The 22,589-nt window shown below is 48.1% G+C and overlaps 1 protein-coding gene across 3 annotated transcripts; it reads right to left on the bottom strand.

The window, feature by feature from the left end:
• Positions 1–640: 640 nt before the first annotated feature.
• LOC135229091 (small ribosomal subunit protein eS4-like) lies at positions 641–22,386 on the bottom strand. Of its 3 annotated transcripts, none has more exons than XM_064278887.1 (7): positions 22,139–22,291; positions 21,455–21,532; positions 19,016–19,196; positions 18,116–18,213; positions 8,116–8,287; positions 2,089–2,246; positions 641–799 (listed from the first exon to the last, which is right to left on the bottom strand). In XM_064278887.1, the coding sequence occupies exons 1-7, from the start codon at positions 22,274–22,276 to the stop codon at positions 698–700; spliced, it is 927 nt and encodes a 308-aa protein (XP_064134957.1). In that variant the 5' UTR covers positions 22,277–22,291; the 3' UTR covers positions 641–697. The 3 variants fall into 3 exon arrangements, with proteins under 3 accessions (XP_064134957.1, XP_064134958.1, XP_064134959.1); XM_064278888.1 differs by lacking the exon at positions 22,139–22,291 and adding an exon at positions 21,633–21,970; XM_064278889.1 differs by lacking the exon at positions 2,089–2,246 and having other exon boundaries at positions 22,139–22,386.
• Between the last annotated feature and the right edge of the window lie 203 nt (positions 22,387–22,589).

Here is a 22,589-nt window from a genome sequence, read left to right as displayed (position 1 = left end):
TCTTAGATGGCTGCTCTTTAGGTTTTAAGACCACAGACGCCACGTACCAAAGTGGGATGCAGAACATTTTCTTAATAAACTTTGTCATGTCAATTGACCTAGGTGTTCCCTGAAACCATGGTCCCCAGACCACTGCCCCTGCTACTGCATCCCTTGAAATGTTTGGTTGTATTCAGGAAACTGCTTAGCTTTTGGTTTGGTCCAGCTGTCTGTGCTGACTTTGCGTTGCCCTCCCCTTCACAGCAGATAATTCTTGTCTACTATCTAGTTAGTGAATATCCCCCTTGACTTCCCTCCGCACCCTCGTAACCATCAAAGAAAGTTTTCTTCTGTGTTTATACCTTTTCCTGAGTTCTTAACAACAGTGGTCTCAGACAATATTTGTCCTTTTGCGACTGATTAATTTCATTCAGCATAATGCACATTAAAATTTCCTCAGCCGGCCACAAATGTCACGTGCTTTTGCACTCAGTCCTGCAATGTTATTGCCCCGGCTCTATCCCCGCAGGGGGTGGGCCTACGTGTGTGCAAGAAGAGGAGGAGGAAAAGGAGAGGGCTCATTTCCTGGACAGTCAAAAGAAGTACAGGTGGCATCCCAGGTCCCGTAAACCCCACAATTATCCACAAGAAAGAAACGGCATCAGGAAATCGGAAGTCCTTTATTTATTTGAACAGAGAAAAGCTACCCTACTGTAATTTAGCCACTGCTCTGTTTAGCTGTCAGCCTTTTGTCTCTCTCTTCCGCGATGGTAAGTCGAATGCCCTTTCCCCTGGGCAGAGAAATCCAAGGTTTACTACCCTGCAACAGAGAAAGGAATAAAATGAAGAAGGCCGAGAGGGAGCCAAACCAAACCAGCAAAAGCAAGACAAATCAAAAATACCTCTCCTTGTTTAAGTAACACACAGCTCATGGAACGCCAGCAAACAAGCATTTTCTTTACACGTATGTTGTCTGTCAAAGTTATCTGCCTCTCACAGCCTCACCCCTAAGAGACGAATCAACAGGCAGGAATTCCTCACTCTGCCAGACTGGTGACTAACGCTGGTCTTCCAGCTCCCATTCTGTGTGAAGGAACCAGCCAACAAGTGTTTTCTGAGCACCTTCTTTATGAGAGACACTGAAGGTGTGACAACATTCAAGGCCACCAACTTCAGGAACTTACAAATTACAAGTGAAGAAAGCGGGCTCCCTGTCATCAGCTTCACCGGGCTTTCACTCACTTGTTCACTCGCCCCCCACCGCCCCGATCCTGAACCTTCAACTGAAGATGTAAACTGAGGTCAAGAAGAGAGAAATGGTCTGCTCATAAGAGTTGGCAAGCGGCAGAGCCAAGCAGCAGCTGTTATGCTATCTCCCTCACACCTCGGTAAAACGATGTCCCATGTTGTTCCAGTGAAAGGTGCCGCTCCCAAGCTTTTGCTTTTACCCCTCACCCCAGGCTCAAATCACATACCAGGGCTGTTAACACTTCAGAGGAGGGAGAGATTGCTCAGACTGAGCTATGGGGGACAGCTCCCACTGCTGAGCGCCAGGACCAGAGTTTCAGTTCTAGGCCACACTTAGGGTAACTAACTCTCACAGAAAAGGCCTCAAAAGGCATTAAAGCAAGTTCATTTTGAGGGGGGAAGGAAACTGGCAAGCAGTGCGTTTTGCAAATGTCCTCAACCTGCGTTACCACCAACAGTCTCCGCATCAAGTCTCTAAGGCTCAGTGGTAGAAAAATCCCATCGACTCCATTTTCACTCAGGAGATACGAGGGAGGATTTGGGCCCCTATCCTATGGCTCAGCTCAAGCCAGCACACATTAAGTGGTGTGGCCACTGGACGTTGCAAGGCTGAGTTTAACTTTGCTGCATGGTACTGCTGGCTCCTCACACAGACCACTGAGACTGTGCACCACAAGAAGCTGACAAGATTCTAGGTCTAACTTTCCTTCTGGTCTGTGGCTCTAGAGAGGCACCTTACTGTATGTACCCTGCACACTTGAACCTGCGGAAGGAAAAAAACACAACACAACACAAAAGCACTGTCTTTCCACTTTTAGGGTGGTTATTGTTAGAAAGGAGTGAAGAGATTATAGGTCTTACTTTGCCAATGACAAAAATGTTGGAAAGCCTAGTGGCAAAGCTGTTGCCATTGACATCCTTCACGTGCACGACATCAAAAGAACCAGGATGTCTTTCTCTGTTGGTGATCACACCGACACGGCCAAGATTGGCTCCACCGATCACCATACATACATTGCCTAGAGAAGAAAGAAGCCAAAACTGAGGTGGGTCATTTAAAAACAAGACGGAAGGTATGTCCTTATGCCAAGTTAAGAGAGAGGAGTTAAGCAGCAAAATAAAATTAGACGGTGGGGCAACATTCCAAAACATCTCAATTTCACGGACGCAACAGACTACAGCTTTCAAGGACTCTTGTAAGCCAAGGTCACTTATGAATTAGACAGCAACCAACATTTTAAAGGAAGCCCCTCTAGACGTTTGAAGCTACAAACCTTCCCTGCATTCTCTGTCCAACAGCAACTCTTTGAAGAGTGAATAAATAATCATTTTGAAGCGGACTAGGGGTGAAGTGGGGGGGAAGGGGAAGGAAGGGTAGGAGGCAAAAGGGGGAAGAAAGAGAATTCCCATCAAGAGACTGAAATGCCCTTAACTGGGCTGCTGGTTGATACAATCTTACATACACTGGTTTCCCATCTTCTAGGTATAATGACTACGTAGGAAGCCAAAGAATCACCCCACAAACACGGAGAACGTTGCTGTCAGTTGCCGTCGAGCTGGCTCTGACTCATGGTGATGTCAGGTATAACAGCACAAAACGTTGCCCGGTCCTCACGGAGGCCACTGTCGTGCCAACGGTGTAATCCGTCTCACGGAGGGTTTCCCTTGTCTTCCAGGGAAAACACGACCTCTGACTTGACCAAACATGATGTTGTTTTCAAGCAACTCATCTTTCCTAATGACGTGTCCAAAGTAAGTCTCTCCACCCTCCCCTCTGAGGGGTGTTCCGGTTGCGTTTCTTCTAAAAACGAGTTATTCATTCTTCTGGCACTCCACGATATTTTCAATATTCTTTTCTTAAAATTTATTTTCATATTGTTGTTGAGAATACACACAACAAAACATACACCAATCCAGCAGTTTCTACATGTACAATTCAGTGACAGTGATCACATCCTTCAAGTTGTGCAAACATTCTCACCCTCCTTCTCTTGCATTGTTCCTCCCCCATTAACACAAACTCACTGCCCTGTAAGATTTCCTTTCTAATCTTAACGAGTTGCTGTTGTCAATTTGATCCCACGTAGACAGTTCTTTAAACAGCATAGTACTCGAGGCAGACATTTTTTACTAGGTAAGCTAAAATCCTGTTTGGTTTTAAGAAGACTTTAGGGGATATTTTTGGTTCAAGGTTTAAGGGTTACCTCAGGGCAACAGTTTCAGGGGTTCATCCAACCTCCATGGCTCCAGGAAGTCTGGAGTCCATGAGAATTTGAAATTCTCTTCTGCAATTTCCCCTTCTTGATCAGGATTCTTCTACAGATTCTTTGATTAAAATGCTCAGTAACGGTGGTCGGGCACCAGCCAGAGACACATTCAACATTCTTCCGCAACATCGCAACCCAAACATGTTCATTCTTCTGTCTTCCTTTTTCATCATCCAGCTTTGCGTTCTGTGAGGTGATACAATAACATAGCACGAGTGTACTACATAGGACACAGACCACCTTGTCCAGGAGACATTAAGGTTTTATGGACGACACAAGAAAACACGTTTAAGAGAAGCACGTTGTCAAAAAAGATACAGCCACGAGCATGCTTTCGTTAAGCAAAGAGATTAACACCAACATCGCAAAAAGAAAACACACACACACACCAACCAACCAACCAACCAACCAACCAACACCAACAACCTAAGAGATGCCACAGTAAGTAGAAATTAAGAAATTATAACCCATGGACCAAGGAGGGAGGAGAGAAAGAGAGAAAGAGAGAGAGAGAGAAAGAGTGTATTGAGCAGAACCCAGGTCAGTGTTTTACTCCACCTTCTCCAAAGCCTGACGCAACGATGGGGCGGGAAACTCAATCTGAAGGCTTTACAAAAACGAGGCTTTCAAACAGGGGAGACCGACAGTCTTGAAGATACAACAACAGGGAGCCTGACAGTGCTGAGAAGCAATTACTCAGAATTCACCACGAAAACACAGGAGATGAAAAACAGAGACGTGTGGGTTAAGGGTCAGACTAAAGTAAGAAGGTCTAACACTGGTCTGATCCGAGTCGCAAAGAGAGAAAAGGCTGGAAGGCGGGGACAGAGAGACAGAGACACGTAATAACATCTGAAAACATAACTTCCACCATCCGGATGCAAGACGATCTTCCAATTCCAAGAAGGGTAGGCAAAAGGAAGGGGTCGTGACGACATTCTCAAGTCCTTGGAGTAAAAAAGAAGTTGAGTAACGTTGTGCTTTGATAATTTCAAGAGGTACGCTGTAGTTAGAGGTGAAACAGAAGTTTCCCCTTTTGAGCAAAAGGGGAGGGAGTGCTGGGGTGTCCAAAAGGAGCTATACGTTATTAAATTACATGTTAAGGGAAAAAGCGTCACTAGAAATAAAGAGTCACTTCAGAGTTTTAGAAGGGTACATTTTCAGGGAGATACTGCATTTTAAACGTGTATGCTCTAATAATGGCCCATTTAAGGGCAAAAACCATCAAATGTAATATCAAAATGGCATTCCTTGGGGGAGAATTTCACACACACTGGAACTGACAGAAGAGGCAGACAGAACAAATCGACAGTAAGAATACAAAAGAGTCCAGCAAAACAATACAACTGAAGAAACTGGTCATACACAGAACATTGGCCCAGCGTTTCTAGATTCTGTATTTAATTAAATAACATTTAAATGTCTTCACCAAAAAAGTCTCTACCTTGCCAATGGTCCAGTGGGACAAGCATGAGTCACTACCCTGTGGAAGCTAGAAGAGGAACAGGCTGAAGGGTAACTAAGGGTCTGTGCGGGAGGATTTATGTGTCTGTGTGCAGCTATGGACGTGTTCTTTTATGCCCCCTCATGGGTGCGGGCCTGCCCATTTGAGCTCAGCTCTGAAAAAAAACAGAACAAGAAATCTGGTTGATGAAAACACTGCTGGCCATGCAACCAGGGGGCCACAAAAGCTTCCCGGTATCACAAAGCTGATTACTGGGAAAGAAAATCCAGAAAATTTGGCCTGGACGCGAGCGTGGCAGCTCAGGATTTTAAGAGTTCACCTTCTCAGATCATATACACCTTCATATTACATTTTATTGGCTTCTGAGCCAATTTCATCAGGCAAGTATTCTAAAGGTAAAATTGAAGAAAACAAGTAAAGGAACAAAACTACACACTGCATGCAAAGAGAAACAGGTCTACTCACGGACCTTACCTAGAGAGGCCTTGATCTTTGCCCTCTGATCCCTAAGCCCTTCCTGCCTGATTAAGAGTGTCCTTGTTTACTGGAACAAACCAGACAGTCTCACCACGTGATTTACGGTGGAGGCTCTGGCCTGTGTGGCATCAGCTGCGGAAGGGCTGGAGGCTAAAGGCCAGCCATGCGGGGTGGTCAACCGTATCTATGCTGACTGAACTCCAGTGAACACTCTGGACACCAAGGCTTTAATACTGGCAATGCTTGGTGCCTGTGTACTGTCACACATTGTCACCGAGAGATGTTAGCACTGTCCACAACGCCCCTGGGAGAGGACAACTGAAAGCTCAGGCTTGGAACTCTCCTGGACACCACCCTATGTGCCTCTTTCCCTGGTTGACTTAATACCTATTCTTTCACTGTAATAAACCGTACCAGGAGTTCTATGAGTCTTTCTAAAGAATCGTCAAACCTGAGGGTGCTCGTGGGGGCCACCCCCAACTCTGAAACTGGTAACATACCAGCTTAATAATACCAGGGATGTAATTCAAGAAATTCAAGAAACTTTGATCTTTACTCAGTGGGTCTCTTTTTACTACGGAATACTGGCTTTGTAATTCTGAGATTATTTTAGGATTAAAAACCAAAACAAAAGACCAAACCCATCGCTGTCAAGTCGATTCTGACTCGTGGCGACCCCAATTGTGTTTCAGAGTAGAAACGTGCCCCGCAGGGTTTTCCACGGCTGTGATCTTACAGAAGTAGATTGTCAGGCCTTTCTTCTTTCTGCGGCACTGCTGGATGGATTCAAACTGCCAACCTTCTGGTTAGCAGCTGTGCGCAAATGGTTTGCATCACCCAGGGAAAAGTAAATGGTAAATTAATAAATAACAACCTTTTCAATGTAAGAGAAAAAGATACCTACCCCTCCCTCCCCCCATTTAAGTCTGTCAACGTTTAATTTTAATTGGAAGAAGCAAGTGTGAGCTCAATTTAAACAAATTATTTCCAATGGCATGCAAAACTTGAGAGAATGGTTATGGACCCACCACCACCAAGTCTGCTCCTTTTTTGACCAGAGTCCTTCACACATGGTACTGTGTACAGCCACTGGGAGGCACATGCTGCCTAGTTATCTTTTGCCATCATACTGAAATCAGCAACAGGTTTAGGTGTCAGAAGCATGACCCCATCCAGTTCAATATCTCCTCTCAATGTCCTCTCTTAATGGGAAGATATTTAAATGTTGACAGCTATGAATCTTGTCTAAGGTTCCCAGGTCACGAGGAACACCAAGAACACAGGTGGTGCAAAGTCCTTCTCATGAAACAATCGGACCAACCCAGCAATGTGGCATTCAGTCTATCAACCAGCCTCAATAAAAATGAACAAAGAAAGCAATGCCACCGAAGATCCCACAACAAACAGAAAGGGAACTCTTAAAGAGATATCCAGAGACATTACACCAAACTGCAGCATGTGAAAGAACGTGCCTGGTGGCGGTGCAGTGGTTAAGCTCCCGTCTGCTATCCGAAAGGCTGGTTGGGGCATGTGCAATCTGCATTCGTCAAGATTACACACTTGGAAACCCTGTGGGGCAGTTCTACCCCGTCCTATAGGGGTGCTATGACTCAGAACCGGCTCGACGGCAACAGGTTTAGTTCTTTGGTTTCCAGCACACTGAGAACTCTGGCTGATTGCTGGATCAGGGGAGCAGACCAAGACACATACACCCCACAGGACCAAGAGAGACAGAAATGGCAATAAACAAAGTTAACAGTGGTTGAATGTAGGCAGAAAATAAATTGCCACTGCTTGCTGCCACAGTCCTATTCTTTCAGCTTTTCCGTATTCGGGGAAATCTCTGTTAGAATAAGTCAGAGTGAGTATTTTACTCCCTTGGCACACTACCAGCAAACATTGTGTGTGAACCCCTGTCACGGAAGTCTGAGGGGTGAGAGGAGGACAAACGAATCCACAGACAAACCTTTTAATCACACTCCGGGCACCACGTTCCCCCCTCTGATGACAAACTGCAGAAACAAGACGCTCATATTAGCTCATGGTTCACTCAAAGAGACCGGGCTGATACCATGCTGCCCGAAGGGAGATCACACCACTAGCCAGTGCCGAGAACCCTGTAAACCCAAGAGACCATCTGGCAACTGCCTGTCTTATTGTCGTTGTTGGCTGCCATCAAGGCGGCCCCCGACTCCTGATGACTCGGTGCACAACGGAATCGGACTGTCGTCAATCATAGGGTTATCACTGGCTGGTCGCCACGGCTTTCTCCCCCGTCTGTCTCAGTCTAGAAGCTCTGCTGGAACCTGTTCAGCATCTCAGCAATATAAAGTCTCCACTAACGGACACATGGTGGCTGTGCACGAGATGCACTGGCTGGCAACTGAACCTGAGTCTCTGGTGTGGAAGGCAAGAATTCCACCACGGAATCAGTACCACCTCCACCTCCTACTTCCCTCTTGTCTTATCAGAGAGCGCCAGATGTGTGGACTGGGATGAGAATGGGACTCGATGAGGACAACTCGGCCTGAAGCAATAGGTATTCCTCTCTCTCATTTTCACATTTCAGTTCTCTCTAATGAAGAGGAAGGACCAGATAAAACAGAAGCAAGCAACAGTAAGAAGAGTGGGGGCAGAGGAGGAGAGGAACACCCTGCTCCCCGAGGCCAAAAAACTTACCAGTGTCGAATTTGATGAAGTCGGTTATTTTCCCAGTTCCTAAATCAATCACCACTGTGTCATTCGCCTTGATGAGAGGGTCTGGGTAACGGATGGTTCGAGCATCGTGAGTCACCAGGTGTGGGATCCCCTTTGTACCCACAAGTATCTTCCTCACTTTGCACAGCTTGTACTGTTAACACACAGCACAGATAACCAAGTTAAAACGTAAAAAGGAAGCCAGCCTCAGATATGACGACAAGGGCAGCAAAAGACAAAGCAGAAAAATGGAACCTCGTAACAGTAACTACTACTGTATAACAAAGAACTTTACCAAAAAAGTGAAAAGACAACCTACAGACTGGGAGGAAACTTTCAGGAATCATCTTCCATTGAGGGTCCGCGATCCAACATATGCAAGAGACTCTTACAACTCAACAGCAGCAACAAAAACATACTAAGGGATCCAATCAAAAAACTGCACAGAGGATTGGAACGGATATTTCAGGGACAAGGCTATTCAAAAGGTCAATAAGCACATGAAAAGATGCCCTATGCCCTTAGAGAGGAGCAAATCAAAATGACAAGGAGATACCACCTCAGCCCTATTAAAATGGTAATAATGGAAAACCACAGGTTTTGGTGAGGTGGAGGGACAACAGGAACACTCATCCACTGCTGGTGGGAATGGAAAATGGAAAACGGTTTGGCGCTTCCTCAGAAAGTCGGGACTACAGACCTACCATATGACCCAGCAATCCGAATCCTAAGTTCATACCCGTAAGTAAAGGCAGTAACACAAATCTGTACAACAGTGTTCACTGCGGCACTTTTCACGATACCCAAAAATTGGAAACTACCCAAATGTCCATCAACAGATGAACGGATAAACAAAACGTGGTACATACATACAACGGACTATCACTCAGTCCTAAAGAGAAATGAATTCCTGCTGCATGCTACAACACGGAATAACCCTGAAAACACCATACGGAGTGAAGTTAAGTCTGTCGTGAAAGGGCAAATATGGTATGATCTCGATTATGCGAAATAAGCAAATATACAGAAACCAGAGATTATCAGTGGTTACCAGGAGTGGGAGGCAGGGGGAAAGGAGGAGTGTTTGCTTAGTGGGCAGTGACTTTATGTCAATGGTGGCAGAATGACTTGGAATGAAGAATGTCATCAATGTCAACGAATCGTACATGTAGAAGTTGTTGGGATGCATTATGTTTTGTTATGACCGTAATAAAATTAAACAAAACAAAAACGAGGCCAGCGAAAAGGTTCACCTAACCAGTACTTACTATACCACCTATGTGGAGCATTTCCTCAGTAAGGGAGGTTGCCCTTTAGGAACAAAGGATGTTAAACCAGTCTCACAGCTGGTTAATCCAACCACCATACTCAACCAGTGATTTAGACTTAGGGAAACTTGGCCAAGAAGGAATATTTGTTTCATAATCTTTCGGTAACTGCTGGATAGATATTCAGGTGAACCAACCCTTAGGCCCTCTGTCAGGGGTTTAAAGCTTGTTGCTTGGTCCATGTAGGTGGCAGCCACAGATGGATCTGCCTATCATTTGCTTCTCAGATGCGTATCATTTCTGGTCTGTAGCTCTTCTCTCATAACTCTGGGAAGCTGGCTCCAAAGAACCCCAGGCAGCACACTTGAACTCTACCACTGCTAAGACCGTGATGCATTTACGGCCAGGTTAGGTAAAACAGCTGCCTATGCCCAGCTTTCCGTATACAATCCTCTTTCTCTTCCAAGTCAAGTGCCATATCCCATTTATCTACTTCCTGTTCCTCCTAGTTAACATGTAACAAACTCCAGCCAAGCTGAAATAACATCTACCTACAAGAGCTGTTCAAAGTGCTGCACACCGAGCGCTATTTACCCATTCCATACTGTGCACCAGCAGAGATTTTTAGGAGCTTTGAATGGCACACTATGCCAACTTGAACAAACGAAATCCATCTGTGTTTAAAAGTACCCACCCTCTGTAACTCAGCTTCCTCACCAAGCGTCATCACCAACTGGCAAAGTGGGTTTTCCTTTCAGCTTTGCTGAGAGAAAAAGCTTAGAAGCAATCTAAAAGTTACTGGAAACGCTGCACTCCTTAAACTGAGTTTAAACTCTGGAGACTTTTGGTTTCAGGTGAATCCAAAGCAACAAGAGCAAAAGGACAGGGAGCCGGATAACTGGAAAACCTTCTAAAGGTGCACACTAAATGGGTTCCAAGATCTACTCATTCATTCATTTATAAATAACCAGCTTCCACATACCGACCCCCCTGCCCCGCCCTTTTTCTTTGGGCTCTGCAGACTGAGTGGAGTTTGCCAGCTAGCTTCTAGCCCTGCTTCTGATCTGCACAGCAGGTGGGGAAGACTAACGCAAAGTAAACAAAGTACGCAGAGCTTGGGCTCTTCTCTGGCAACGCAGGTAAGGCCTCCGAGGTACATGATCTTGAGTCATCTATGAAATGGGAACAATTACATCGCATTCCTACACCTAACAGCTGACAAGGGGACAGAATGACACAAACAAACCTAAAGTACCTGGCAAAGCAGCCAGTCAACACCAACTAATATTTCCGCGGCTACCCTGCAAGGCGCTACGCAGAAACAAGCCCCTGTAACAGAACCCAACAACCCAGAAGGCAAGAATGACCACCTGAGTGCTGCACAGGTGAACTCAGATCAATTAAGGCTGCACAGGTGCAGGGGCAAACCGGGGATTCTCAGTCTGGTGTATCTGAGCCCATTCACCTATGTTAAGGCTTGGCTCCTAGGTCATGAACTGGATGAGGATTCTCCAGGTAAGAGGAGCAGGGCTGCAAGACAGCACTGCCCGCCCCCGCCCCTCCAAAAACAAAGCCCTTGTTTGATGCACACATCCAGCCATTCTCTTTTTCAGTGAGTGTTCTGTTCTCCCTCCCGCCCCCAAGATCTCATCCACTACCAGCCACCTTCAAAATACAAAGTCATGATTATTTCTGACTTTCCTGGGTACCGAGTTCAGCACAGAAATGAAAGGTGCCTAAGTCCCTGGTCAAGGCTACCTACTAGACCAGGCAAGTGAAGAGCTTAAGGAGAACAGAGGTCCTGTGCAAACGTAACTGGTCGTTCAGTGGCAGAATCCTCGCCTCCCACAAGGGAGAGCCAGGTTTGAGTCCAGCCAGTGCACCTCAGGCGCCATCACTACCCGCCTGTCGGTGGAGGCTCACACGCTGCTGTGATGCTGAACAGGTTTCTAAGGAGCTTCCAGGCTAAGACAGACTAGGAAGAAAGGCCTGTGGATCACAATGGTCGTCACGGGTTCAGTTGTGTCCCCCCAGATAGCTGTCAATTTACCTGGGGCATGATTCTCAGTACTGTGTGACTGTCCACCTTTTTACGTGATTTTCCTGTATGCCGTAAATCCTATCAGTGTGATGTAATAAAATGCATTTAGTGGCCGTTATATCGATGGGATCTACAAGATTAGATAATGTTTTAAGCCCATCTCTTTCAGATATGAGAGAAGCGAGCAGAGACAGGGGGATCTCATAGCACCAAGAAAGCAGTACCGGGAGCAGAGTCCGTCCTTTGGACCTGAGGTTCCTGCGCTGACATGCTCTCAGACCAAGGGAAAGACTGATGACGAGGACCTTCCTCCAGAGCCGACAGAGGCAGAAAGGCTTCCCCTGGTGCCAGTGCCCTGAATCCGGACTTCTAGCCTACTAGACCGTCAGAGAATAAACTTCTTTTTGTTAAAACCATCCACTTGTGGTACTTCTGTTAGAGCAGCACAAGATGACTAAGACAACAGTCCAATCTGCAACCAATCACAGGAATGGAGCAGGACCGGGCAGCGTTTCCTTGTGTTGTGCACGGGTGGTCGCCACGCGCCAGGGGCTGACTCCAAAGCGGCTAATAACCAGGAACGCAAATATAAAGAATGAAGGAACGCCCAGACACTCTGCAAGCTTGCCAAGAAAACACTTCAGCGAGAAGCACATCAAGGGAAAGTTAGAGTAAGTGCTTTTCTTTCAAAAGGAAATCCCTACCATTCTTTTGCCCTGCCCACCAGCACATATTCGCCTCCAAATCAACAACTTCAGGAGTGCCCCTGGGTCCAGACCTTTCCTAGGTGGTAAAGGGCAAAACATCAGAAGCATGCATCTGTGCATCTGCCTGCACAAAGCCACAAGGGAGCAGAACGCTTGTTCTACAGGCTGCCACGGTGAGGCATGGAAGAGAAGTCCTTTGAGACTTCGGGGGCCTGTGAGATGAGTCTAGATGGGACTCGGAGAGGGTGTGGGATGGGAGCAGGAAGGGAGTAGAGCAGACAGAAGATAAACACAGGATTACAGGAACGGTCTTGCCTCCCGGCAGAAGGTGCCGAGCAGAGGGTGTGTGTACGTGTAACGATGGTGTTGAGGGTGCTGTCATTAAGCTAACAAATGACACTTGGGGACATTTCTTTAAACCAGATTTGCAAATCCTAGCAAGGGAAGAAAGACCCGATATGCAGCCAATTTCACTACACAGGGCTTGCAACAAAATATCCCAGGTGTGGTGCCATGGAAGATAAGATACGGAAGCCTGCTGAGGTAGAGGAGAACACAGACACATTCGCGTGTTGATGATGAGTGATCCAAGGTCATCAAAGCCCACCCTTCTCTTTGCACCCTACCCAGAAATGAAAAACTACCAAAATACAGCCTATAAGCCACCAGAGCAGAGAGCCAAGTCTAGAGGAGACTTAGGGCCACAGAGCCACAGAGCTGCTGAGAAATACACGGGCACGGACAAAGAAACTGTTTTCCACACTCCAGGTGGCTCAGGGACCACGCCACTGGGAACACGGGACCACTTGGCCTAGACTCAGCAAGCAGTTGGTCCAGACTTGAAAACAATCTGTCCACCTCCCTCTTCCACACCCACAGAGAAGAGCAGCTTACGCCTTACTTTTTAGGCAATGTTATCCAACTGCCAACAAACCTCTGGCTATGTAAAATTAAAATGGCAGCCACCACCTCCTCATGTGCACCTAGCCTTTCTTCTCTTTCTCTTCCTTTTTCCATTCCCTATCGACCACAGTCCCTAAAGGGGTGCTTCTATACATCAACCACTTACTAACGCAGCACTGTTTAGAAAACGAAGTGCTGCTAGTGGGTACTCTGAATCCCTTGAGTTCTCCTAAATGCTAAATTTAAGAAATCCAATTTTCCTGGGTGGCCAGAAGGGAGAACTCTGAAATCCCAGGCTCTAGGTCTAAAACGCCTCTTTTAATACTTGCCGTTCAGTCGATTCTGACTTGGGGTACCCCATGTGTACCAAGTGGAACTGCGATCCATAGGGTTTTCACGGCTGTGACTTTTCAAACGCAGATCGCCAACACCTTTCTTCCGATGTGCCTCTGGGTGGGTTTGAATCGCCAGCCTGTCAGCTGGTACACCAGTGCTTAACCGTCTGCAACACCCAGCGACTCCTAAAAGGGCTCCACACCAAGTGATTACTGAGATCCCTCTTACGATCACTGCCCTGTTCCGAGCAGAATCTGGCCCTCTCTACCTCTGCCCCTCCAGCTTCCTGATGCAGTGTCTTTTGCCCACTGAATGCATTCTATCACCCAGCCATCTTGCACATCTCTAGGGTGTGATGTCTTCTTAATCCTACTCTGGTTAGGTCTAAAAAGCCTACGGTCTAAGCTAATCCAGCACTCTTTCCACCACCAGCTCATCGGCTCCGAAATGTGCCATGCTAGATGGGACCAGGGAGCCCTGCTGGTGCACTGGTTAAGAGCACAGCCGCTAACAGAAAGTCAGCAGTTCGAACCCACCAGCCACTCTTTGGAAACCCTATGGGGCAGTTCTACTCTGTCCTGTAGGGTCACTATATGAGTCGGAATAGACTTGATGGCAACGGGTTTTTGGTTTAGACTGGCCCAAAGAGCCTGATGGCACATGGGGTAAGCGCTTGGCTGCTCACTGAAAGGTCGGTGGTTCAAACCCAGCAGCGGCCCCATGGAAGAAAAAACCTGGTGGTCTGCTCCCGTAAATATCACAGCCTTGGAAACCCTAGGGGGGCACTTCTACTCTGTCCTACAGAGTTGCTGTGAGTCAGAATCAACCCACCAACGGTGACAACAGGCACAGGTGTCCCTGGTTGGCACAAACAGTTGAGCCCTGGAGTACCAGACGAAAGGCTGGCGGTCCAAACCCAGCCAGAAGCATCTCAAAGACAAGGCCTGGGGATCTGATTCCGCAAAGTCACAGCCTTGAAAACCCTCCGGAGTGGTTCTACTCTGCCCACGTGGAGTCACCACGAGTCAGAATCCACTCAATGCAATTTGCAACAGACAGGCCCAACCAGACTCTGCTGCCTGGTACACCTCCACTCTTTCAGTAAGCCATCTTCAAAACGTGCTCTCTCAGCTGAGCTGAGAACAATGCTAACAGAGTCTTATTAACTAACAGGTATTGCTGAGGGTCAGGAGAGGGGAGACAGCAACCAATCACGCAAACAAACAAAACCCTTGTTCAGTCTTGCCCTGTTGGGGCAGGCCTGAAGAGTCACCTCTGCGCAAGAGTGAACTGCCTCTTGCCCACTCTGCAAGTGTGGGTAATCCTGCACCCTCTGCAAATCCTCTCAGCAGCCAACCATTTCCGAAATAATACCCTCTCTTTGTTTCTCCAACGCAGCACCAACCTTGAAGCCTTGGGCAAAGGGTCATTTGCTTTTTAACTGCCTAAGTCACTATCATTCACTATACACGAAACCCCCTGTGGAAAAGGTACCGCCCACCGCCCCTCTCTCTGAAGTTGCCTCCCTCCATCCTGTGAGAAGGCCTGCTCTGGAACCACGAGCCCACGTCCCATAACACATCTTGGTCCTTGAAACATCCATGGATGTTTGGCTGTGAAACAGAGAAGACACTCAGGAACTACCCCTCAAATCACTGCAACACTGTTACCCTCCTAGGTACTGACAATAGTCCTGGATCTAACCTGTGGTGGGAACCGATGGAGCTGGGCTGCAACGCTTTGAAGGCCAAGCCCAAGGCAGGCAAAACTTTTAACCGGGTACCTTTATTTCGAAGTTTAGAAATTTGGCTCCTGCAAAAGCCAACCTCATGCCTCATACTAACCTCTTACGACTTTACTTCCCCACTAAACCCTACCGCTCAGAATTGAGACCTCAACAGCTCAGAATTGAGATGTTGCATTACGAAAGCACCAACTTGCCGGGGACTTACTGCTGCATTAAGTGCAAGGCTGGCTTTCCCACTGGGGGGAAATCTGCCAGGTAGCTAAACCTCCTACTGCGGGGGTAACCTCGACATCTACAGAAAACCAAGTCTTCTTTGGGTTGGCCCTCGTTTTTAGAATGGGATCCCCTGTCCCTCCCTTTCTCCATCTCCCCTCCCTCTGCACACACGCCCAGTGACTCTAGAACCCTCTTGGTCACCAACTACATCCACTACCAAAGGCACAGCAACCAGTTAACAGATCGGTCCCAGCTCAATCCTGAGTTCTTAGAACACAGCAGCTCAGTCTCTGCATTTGGGGGCGAGGTTCCAGACCAGGGATTAGGGCTTGGATTAGGTCCCACAGCTGGGCAGGATTCAGGTCATGAATGATCAAAGGTATAATGGATGAAAAGAAAACTACGTGAGCCGGAGGAGAACCCCAAACTTACCTGCTTATAAAGTGTCTGGGACAAACAGAGAGGAGTCGGGGCGGAGTACCCTGGTCTAGGCATAAGCTAGGCACGCTTAAGCGAAAGTCCTAGACAGTTGAGAAGCCTCTAGGACCTGCTCCATTTCTGATCAATCACAGGAATACCAAATTTAGAGAAAAAAAGACCTTGCCCTTGCTCTCCAGTATCATCCTGCTAGCAGAAAGCCTCAACTCTTTTGGCTGTCAGCTCAGAAATCCTGACAGCGATCATGGGTGACTTGTGATTATGTCACCACCGGGATCCAACACGCCTGCCACAATCCACAAGGCCTGTGGCTTTTTATCCACCTCAGTCACTATCCCCGCCAACCCCCCTGCCACTGCCCAAGTTCAGGTCCCCAACCTCTCTGTCCCATCCCGCTGCCTACGGCCTCTTCAATGGGTCACTCAGTCACCCTTTCCTCCTGTCCCCTTAATATGATCCAAATTCGCACCACCACAATGATCCTCCTAACACGTAAATCCAGCAGGGTAACATCTAAAGCCTTTCCTAACACCTGTGGAACTTAAGAGAGACAGATAAGTGAGTGAGGATATCAAAAAGTATCAAACCAGGAACAGGGCTAGGCAACCAAGCCCTGACCAGCGTCCCTTCATTACCACTCTTGAACACCTGGCCAATGGGGGACATGTCCCAAATACCACCCACTCTAGTCAACCCCCCCCTTTTTTTTCTTGGAAGGGGAGAAATGCCACCTTTCCTACATTGAATCTTCCACTGTTTACGAGCAGTCATCCACAAACCATTTAGTTACATGCTCTTTGTAATTCCCTTGCATTCTTTAGTCAGCGTTTCATACTTCTCAGCACACAGAAGTTGCACTGCCCAGACCCCATCGTTCATAAACCCTATGCAATACGGAATCTCCGTCTCTCCGTACACCCCCGTCACCGATCACAAACTATCCAATGTCAACGAGGATTCTGTATGAAAAGGCTCCCTGCTACGCCCCTGCCCCCCTTAAGGCCTCCAAATTCTCCATGCGCTACAGTCCCTGTGCCCTTTAACCCCTGGCTCAAGCCAAGCTGGGTGGGTTAATGCAGTCACAGGGAATGCCCCCCAGCCCTCTGCCCAAAGTAGCAGCCCATGAACCTTGAAACAAGGTCAACCAACAACTCCCCAAATCTCTCAGCTATGGCACAGGCTTCAGTCTCAAATTCATGGTGGCCATTTGGCCCTTCTGCTGCTACAGTATTCTGCCAGTAATAACAAACTTTTAAACGGTGGTTGGCCGACGAGCAGGGCCAGTGGGTAAACACAACACTCCATGTATGTCCTTCTCCACATCTCTTCTTGAGAAATTCACAGGGACTACCAATCTGCTATGCCTCTGAAAACAGGAGCCATCGGCCTGGACAGCTGAAGACTGCACAGGATTCGAGGTCCTACCACTGGAGCCACCCACAAATTCAGAATGGATCTTGTGTCAAGTGCTGCTGCTCCCCTCTACCCCAACAATCACACAACAAACAATCAAGTGATTATCCAGCTGCAAAAATACTGTAACCTCCCATAGGGATACCAGTATTTCCCTCCCCACGCCCAGAAAAAGGGGGTGCAGGGGGACTTTGAGCAAGGCACGCAAGTAAAATAAACAAATTCTCACTGAATATATTAAAATTCGCCCACAGATCTTATTTAGATGGCATCTGGTCAGCAAAGGTGACGGGGGTATGCATGAAATAAAAAGGGGTATGTTACCCCAAGACCCTAAGTTCAGGGAAAAGAGGCGTGATGACTCAGGGGTGATCCTGGTTCCCCTACAGGTGTTTTCTACATGGGAGGGAGGGAGGGAGGAAAGGAGCTTCCTGTGTGAAATAAAACTCCCTTTCCCTTTCCTCAAGAGGCACCGACTCAGGTGTTAAGTTTACCTGACCCTTTAAAAACCCAGCAGTAAAGGATATTATCACCAGTTACAGAAAAAACAAAGGCTCAGGAAAGCCTACATAGTTTTGCTAAGGTTCCATGGTCAATATTCAGGCCCTCATGATTCCAAGACCACAGACCTTTGCCATAGAGAAATATCCTGTCCCTTGGAGAACAAGTTACTGAACTAGCACTCTGGCCCTAAAGAGCTCTATGTAAAAATTCACTATCTTACACCAGTTTTGGAGACCACGCCCCTGGATCAACCAACCTGACCAACAGGGGGAACAAGGAAATCTGACCCTGGAGCACAGAGACAGTAAGTAGCCTTAGAATCTGGCCTGAACTCCCTCTGGCAACCTTAATCATAAGACTCCAGTCTGGAAAATGACCAAGTCCACTTAATTTGACACACAGGACTTACCTTTGCCTCTTCAGCTGTGATACGGTGAACGGCAAAACGACCCTTGGTGTCATAGACCAGGCGGAAATGCTCACCTGTCTTCTCAATGCTGATGACATCTGTTCACCAACAGGTATAATGGGTATGATTAGTGTAAAGACCCTTCTGCCTAAGCAGCAGGGCTCAGTGTGACAAGCTGAATGCAAGAAGGGTTTTACTAGCTGGGAGTCCTCAGTACTGGAGCTTTTGAAAGAAAACAGCCGAACTCTGCACCTGACCCAGTAAATGTTGCAAGGGGAAGTGGCTGTTATTCATGGTCGCTCCACCACTTCTCATATTCGTGTACAACGGCCGTTTGAGACCATGCTCTGGGTTAACACACTTCCAGAGCCTGAGGAGGAAGCGGAGGGAGCACACAGGCACCAAGAAACCAAAAGAAGGGGCAACGTGAGCGTTACATATAGTGCTTGCATATAACAAAGTGGTAAGGCTCGTCAGGCTTCATACAGTGCCCTGGCTTCTTTACTCCCTCTCTACCCAGAGTCCTGACTCTAGTTTGGGGTTTTGAGAAGAACAGAGCCGGACCTGTAAATACATAAAGAACGCCCTCTGGCTGACTGGCTGGATTCTGGATGGTCCTACTACTGAAACTGTCAACACGTAAGGAAAGGGTGAACGAAACAGTCAGAATTCCTCAGTATCCTTCTCCACCTCCCACCTCAGCCCATTCTTCCCAGAGGGGTGTGAACTTTCTCTTCCTCCTCCACCAGCCACCATCCCCACCCCAAGCCAAAGCTGATTAAGTCAACACCACACAAACCAGGGGGAGAAAACACAGCTATAATCCTGATCGCGTAACCCCGCCTGCCTTATTTTCCCTCAACCTGTCTCTTCTCCAACATAAAGAGCCCTTCTCCTTACCCATGAATCCAGCTGGGTATGTGATGTCAGTTCGAATCTTGCCGTCGATTCTGATGAAGCGCTGCATACATATTTTCTTTACCTCATCTCCAGTCAACGCATACTTGAGTCTATTCCTGAGGAAGATTATGAGGGGGAGACACTCCCTCAGCTTGTGGGGACCTGTCGATGGACGAGGCGCCTGCAAAAGAAAACCGGGGCAGCCAGCTCCTTGATCACTGGAGATCCACCCCTTCCCCCAGATTCGGCAGGAGACGAGACACGGTTCAGCTTGAACTTAACTTGTTGGGCAGAAGAGGAATACAAGAGGGCAATTAACCAATCAATATGGAGGGGTCTGTTTTGTTTGGAGGGTCCAGAGCCCTCAGCCATGTCAATACTAGGCTTTGTGCCACCCACACATCGCCCCCGCCCCCCGGCCTCCCATCCTCAGGGTCCTGGCAGAAGCCAGCCTCACTGCCCACCTCTCCGTTTTACCATGCCTCAAGCACTGCGGCCGCCTCCCCAGCCCTTTCAAGGATTCCTTGAACGTACCACCGCATCCCACGCATCTCGGTCATGGCATGCTACACCCACAGCCCTCAATAAAATATTCCGGTACTCCCTTGTCACTCTGGTCTTCAAAGTTTCCGCACAGGTCCCACCAGCATCCACACAACGTTGCTGGACCACCCCAACCCTCTTCCTGTCTCAACTGCTTGCCACAGGGTATGGCCACTTCGTGCTGCAACTAATCCCACACTCTCACAACCTCTGTGCTATACTGTCCTTTCACAACTGCCTTCCACTCTGTATGAAAACCCTCAGCTACTCAAGGCCTGGGCGTGTACTCCTGCGAACTTTCAAATCTCAGGCATGGGTGCCGGAGACAGGCATTTCACTCGTGAGAAACAAACAAAGAAAAAAAGAGTTGTTGTCACGTCAACCCCGACTCAAGGCGCCCCCATGCGCGTTAGAACTGTGCTCTACAGGGTTATCAATGAGTGATCTTTTTGAGGCGGATCGCCAGGCTTTTCTTCCTAGTCTGTCTTAGTCTGGAAGCTCCGCTAAAACATACTCAGCACCATAGCCACACGGAAGCCTCCACTGACAGACTGGGTGGTGCCTGCATGAGGTGCACTGGCCAGGAATCGAACCCCAGTCTTCCACAGGGAAGGTGAGAATTGTATCACTGAGGCACCACTGCCTCATCGCACAGCCTTTACTAGAAGTTCAGTCAGTAACCCGGGCCGAGCACAAACAGCAGCATTTCAACTGTTAAGTACGCATAGTTAATTATTTATGGTAGCCTGTACTGTTACTGGAAACCCTGGTGGCCTGATGGTTGAGTGCTACCTATGGCTGCTAACCAGACGGTCAGCAGCTCAAACCCACCAGGCGCTCCCTGGAAACTCTACGGGGCAGTTCTACTCGGCCCCACAGAGTCTGTATGAGTCGGAATCGACTCGACAGCAGTGGGTTTGGGTTTTTTTTGGTACTGTTACTAAAACTCTTTTTCTTAAGAGGTGGAACCTCCCTTTGGCTCTGGACCTGCCAGAAGACAGGTACCAAATCCACTGGAAAAGGAGGGACCTCAGAGGGCAACGGAGAGCACCAGACAGCCTTCTGAGCATCCACCAGGCTTGCTTTTATCACCAGAACCCCACGACAAGGCATGCTCGCCTTCTTTTGTGGGTCTTTTTAGGACTGCAGCTCTTCGAGTGCAAACATTAAGAATCTAAGTGGGAGAGTCATTCAAGATGGGCTGCGTAATACGACTTGCAAGTAATATCTTCCCCCATCCTAGCAGCTGGACAGATCCTTTTGGAAATGACTCCCTAAACACCTGCAGTGGCTCACTCTGTTCCTTCCTTGGGATCCTCGTTCAAGAGTTGACTTCTGAAGAGAGGTCTTTGCATTGCACCCTCTTTAAAGCTGCAATCATCCAATTCCCACTCCTGATTCCGCTCCCACTGCTCAAACGTTTCCCCCAATAGCTTTTACCATTTCTGGACCTACTACAAGCTTCCCTCTCCTCCCAGCAGGAATGTAAGATTCGACAAGAGAGGGATCTCTCTGGGTTTTCGGGAACCATTCTGTATTGTGACACATCCCCGAGGGCCTAAGGCAGTACCTGTCACATGGCAGGCTCCCAATAAGTAGCTACAAAACGAAATAACACTGTGTGTGGTTCTCAGCGAAATTATGCCTCAGACAGCAGTGCTGAGTGCAGAGGGCACTTGAGAACCACACCCACCGTTTCTGGACAGGACATCAGAACTTAAGGGGCCTGCTGAAACAAAGTTTTTACAAGTTCTGAGTTCAGGCGTTGGAAACGAAAAGGCCCAAAAGAACGCAGTAAACACCGCCCAAGGGAAACAGCAACCGTAGGAGGTAGCTAGCGGGCATTTATGACCAGTGGCTTAAGAAAAAATACTGGAACGAAAAAATCATACTCACGAAAACACCCGTTAGCTTGTCGAGCATCCAATGCTTAGGCGCTGTAACCCGCTTCAAGTGTTTCTTGGGGCCCCGAGCCTGGAAAACACACCAACTCTTCGACACAAATTCTACTCCGCTGAGATTAAAACGCATTCTAAGCGACAACCGGTAAGAGCGGCTAATGGGTAATACCCACCTGATTTCGGGGAAAAGAATCGTTCAACCAACTTCTCTCCCCGTTCTGAGAAAGTACTACCTCCTGCCAGGCCCAGCACAACGGAGCCTCCGGCGAACTCACAAACCTTTAGAAACCTCGTGGGACCCCTCAGCGTCCGCCGAGACAGCGTCCTCACTGCCCTCCCAGCAAATCTAAGGCCTCGAGAGCGTCGAAATCAACTAATCCCAGTACCAGGCGGTACTGGGAAGCGTGGACAAGGACAGAGTCAAGTCTCAAGCACCACCGGCCCAGGCGCTAAGCGCCAACCGCAAGCTTGAGAGAAACAAAGCGCGCCAGCTCCCAGCCCGGAGCCACTTCTTTCCGACCTCGGCTCCTGGTCCGGATCGGGCTTCTTGGAGTTGCACAAGAAGCATTCCCTCCCCCTGGCATGGACGCCCGAAAACAGAAAGAGCGGAAAAGGTGGAGCACCGCTTCTTCGGAGGATAGAGACAGATAACCCGGGAGCCGGAAAACAAGCGTCTTACCATGGCGAAACGCTGCGAAGGAGAGGAAGCTCTCCCCTTCCGGTGCAACGTGCTCTGGGGTCCTGAGCCGCAGAACCCGAAGAGCGAGAAGTTGAGTTCCGCACTTTGCCCAGCGCCGCCGGGTCCCTTCCGACTCATAGGCAGTGAAAAGTCCCTTGGTCTTGCTCTCTGGCGGCTGAAAAGCACCGAACTGAAATTACTCTTATATCGGCTTTCGCATACTAATTCACCTGTGGCACTTAAAACGGCGCGTGGCTTTTGGTCCTTCCTCCCTCCCTTCCTTCTGTCTCTTGAGCTCGGTGACCTAGTTCGGGCCCCGAAATATTTAATAAAGGTCAAAAAGGAGCAGGATATGACCTTTATTACTGAATCGACTGAACGAAATAATCGATATGATCCGCTGTAACTCTGACATGTTGTGATTGCGAAGTGACGGCTTAGTTTAAAACTA

Source organism: Loxodonta africana, chromosome Y (assembly GCF_030014295.1).
Source record: "Loxodonta africana isolate mLoxAfr1 chromosome Y, mLoxAfr1.hap2, whole genome shotgun sequence".
NCBI lineage: Eukaryota > Metazoa > Chordata > Mammalia > Proboscidea > Elephantidae > Loxodonta > Loxodonta africana.
The sequence above is the reverse complement of the archived record's forward strand: the minus strand, read 5'-3'. Positions and strand labels throughout refer to the sequence as shown.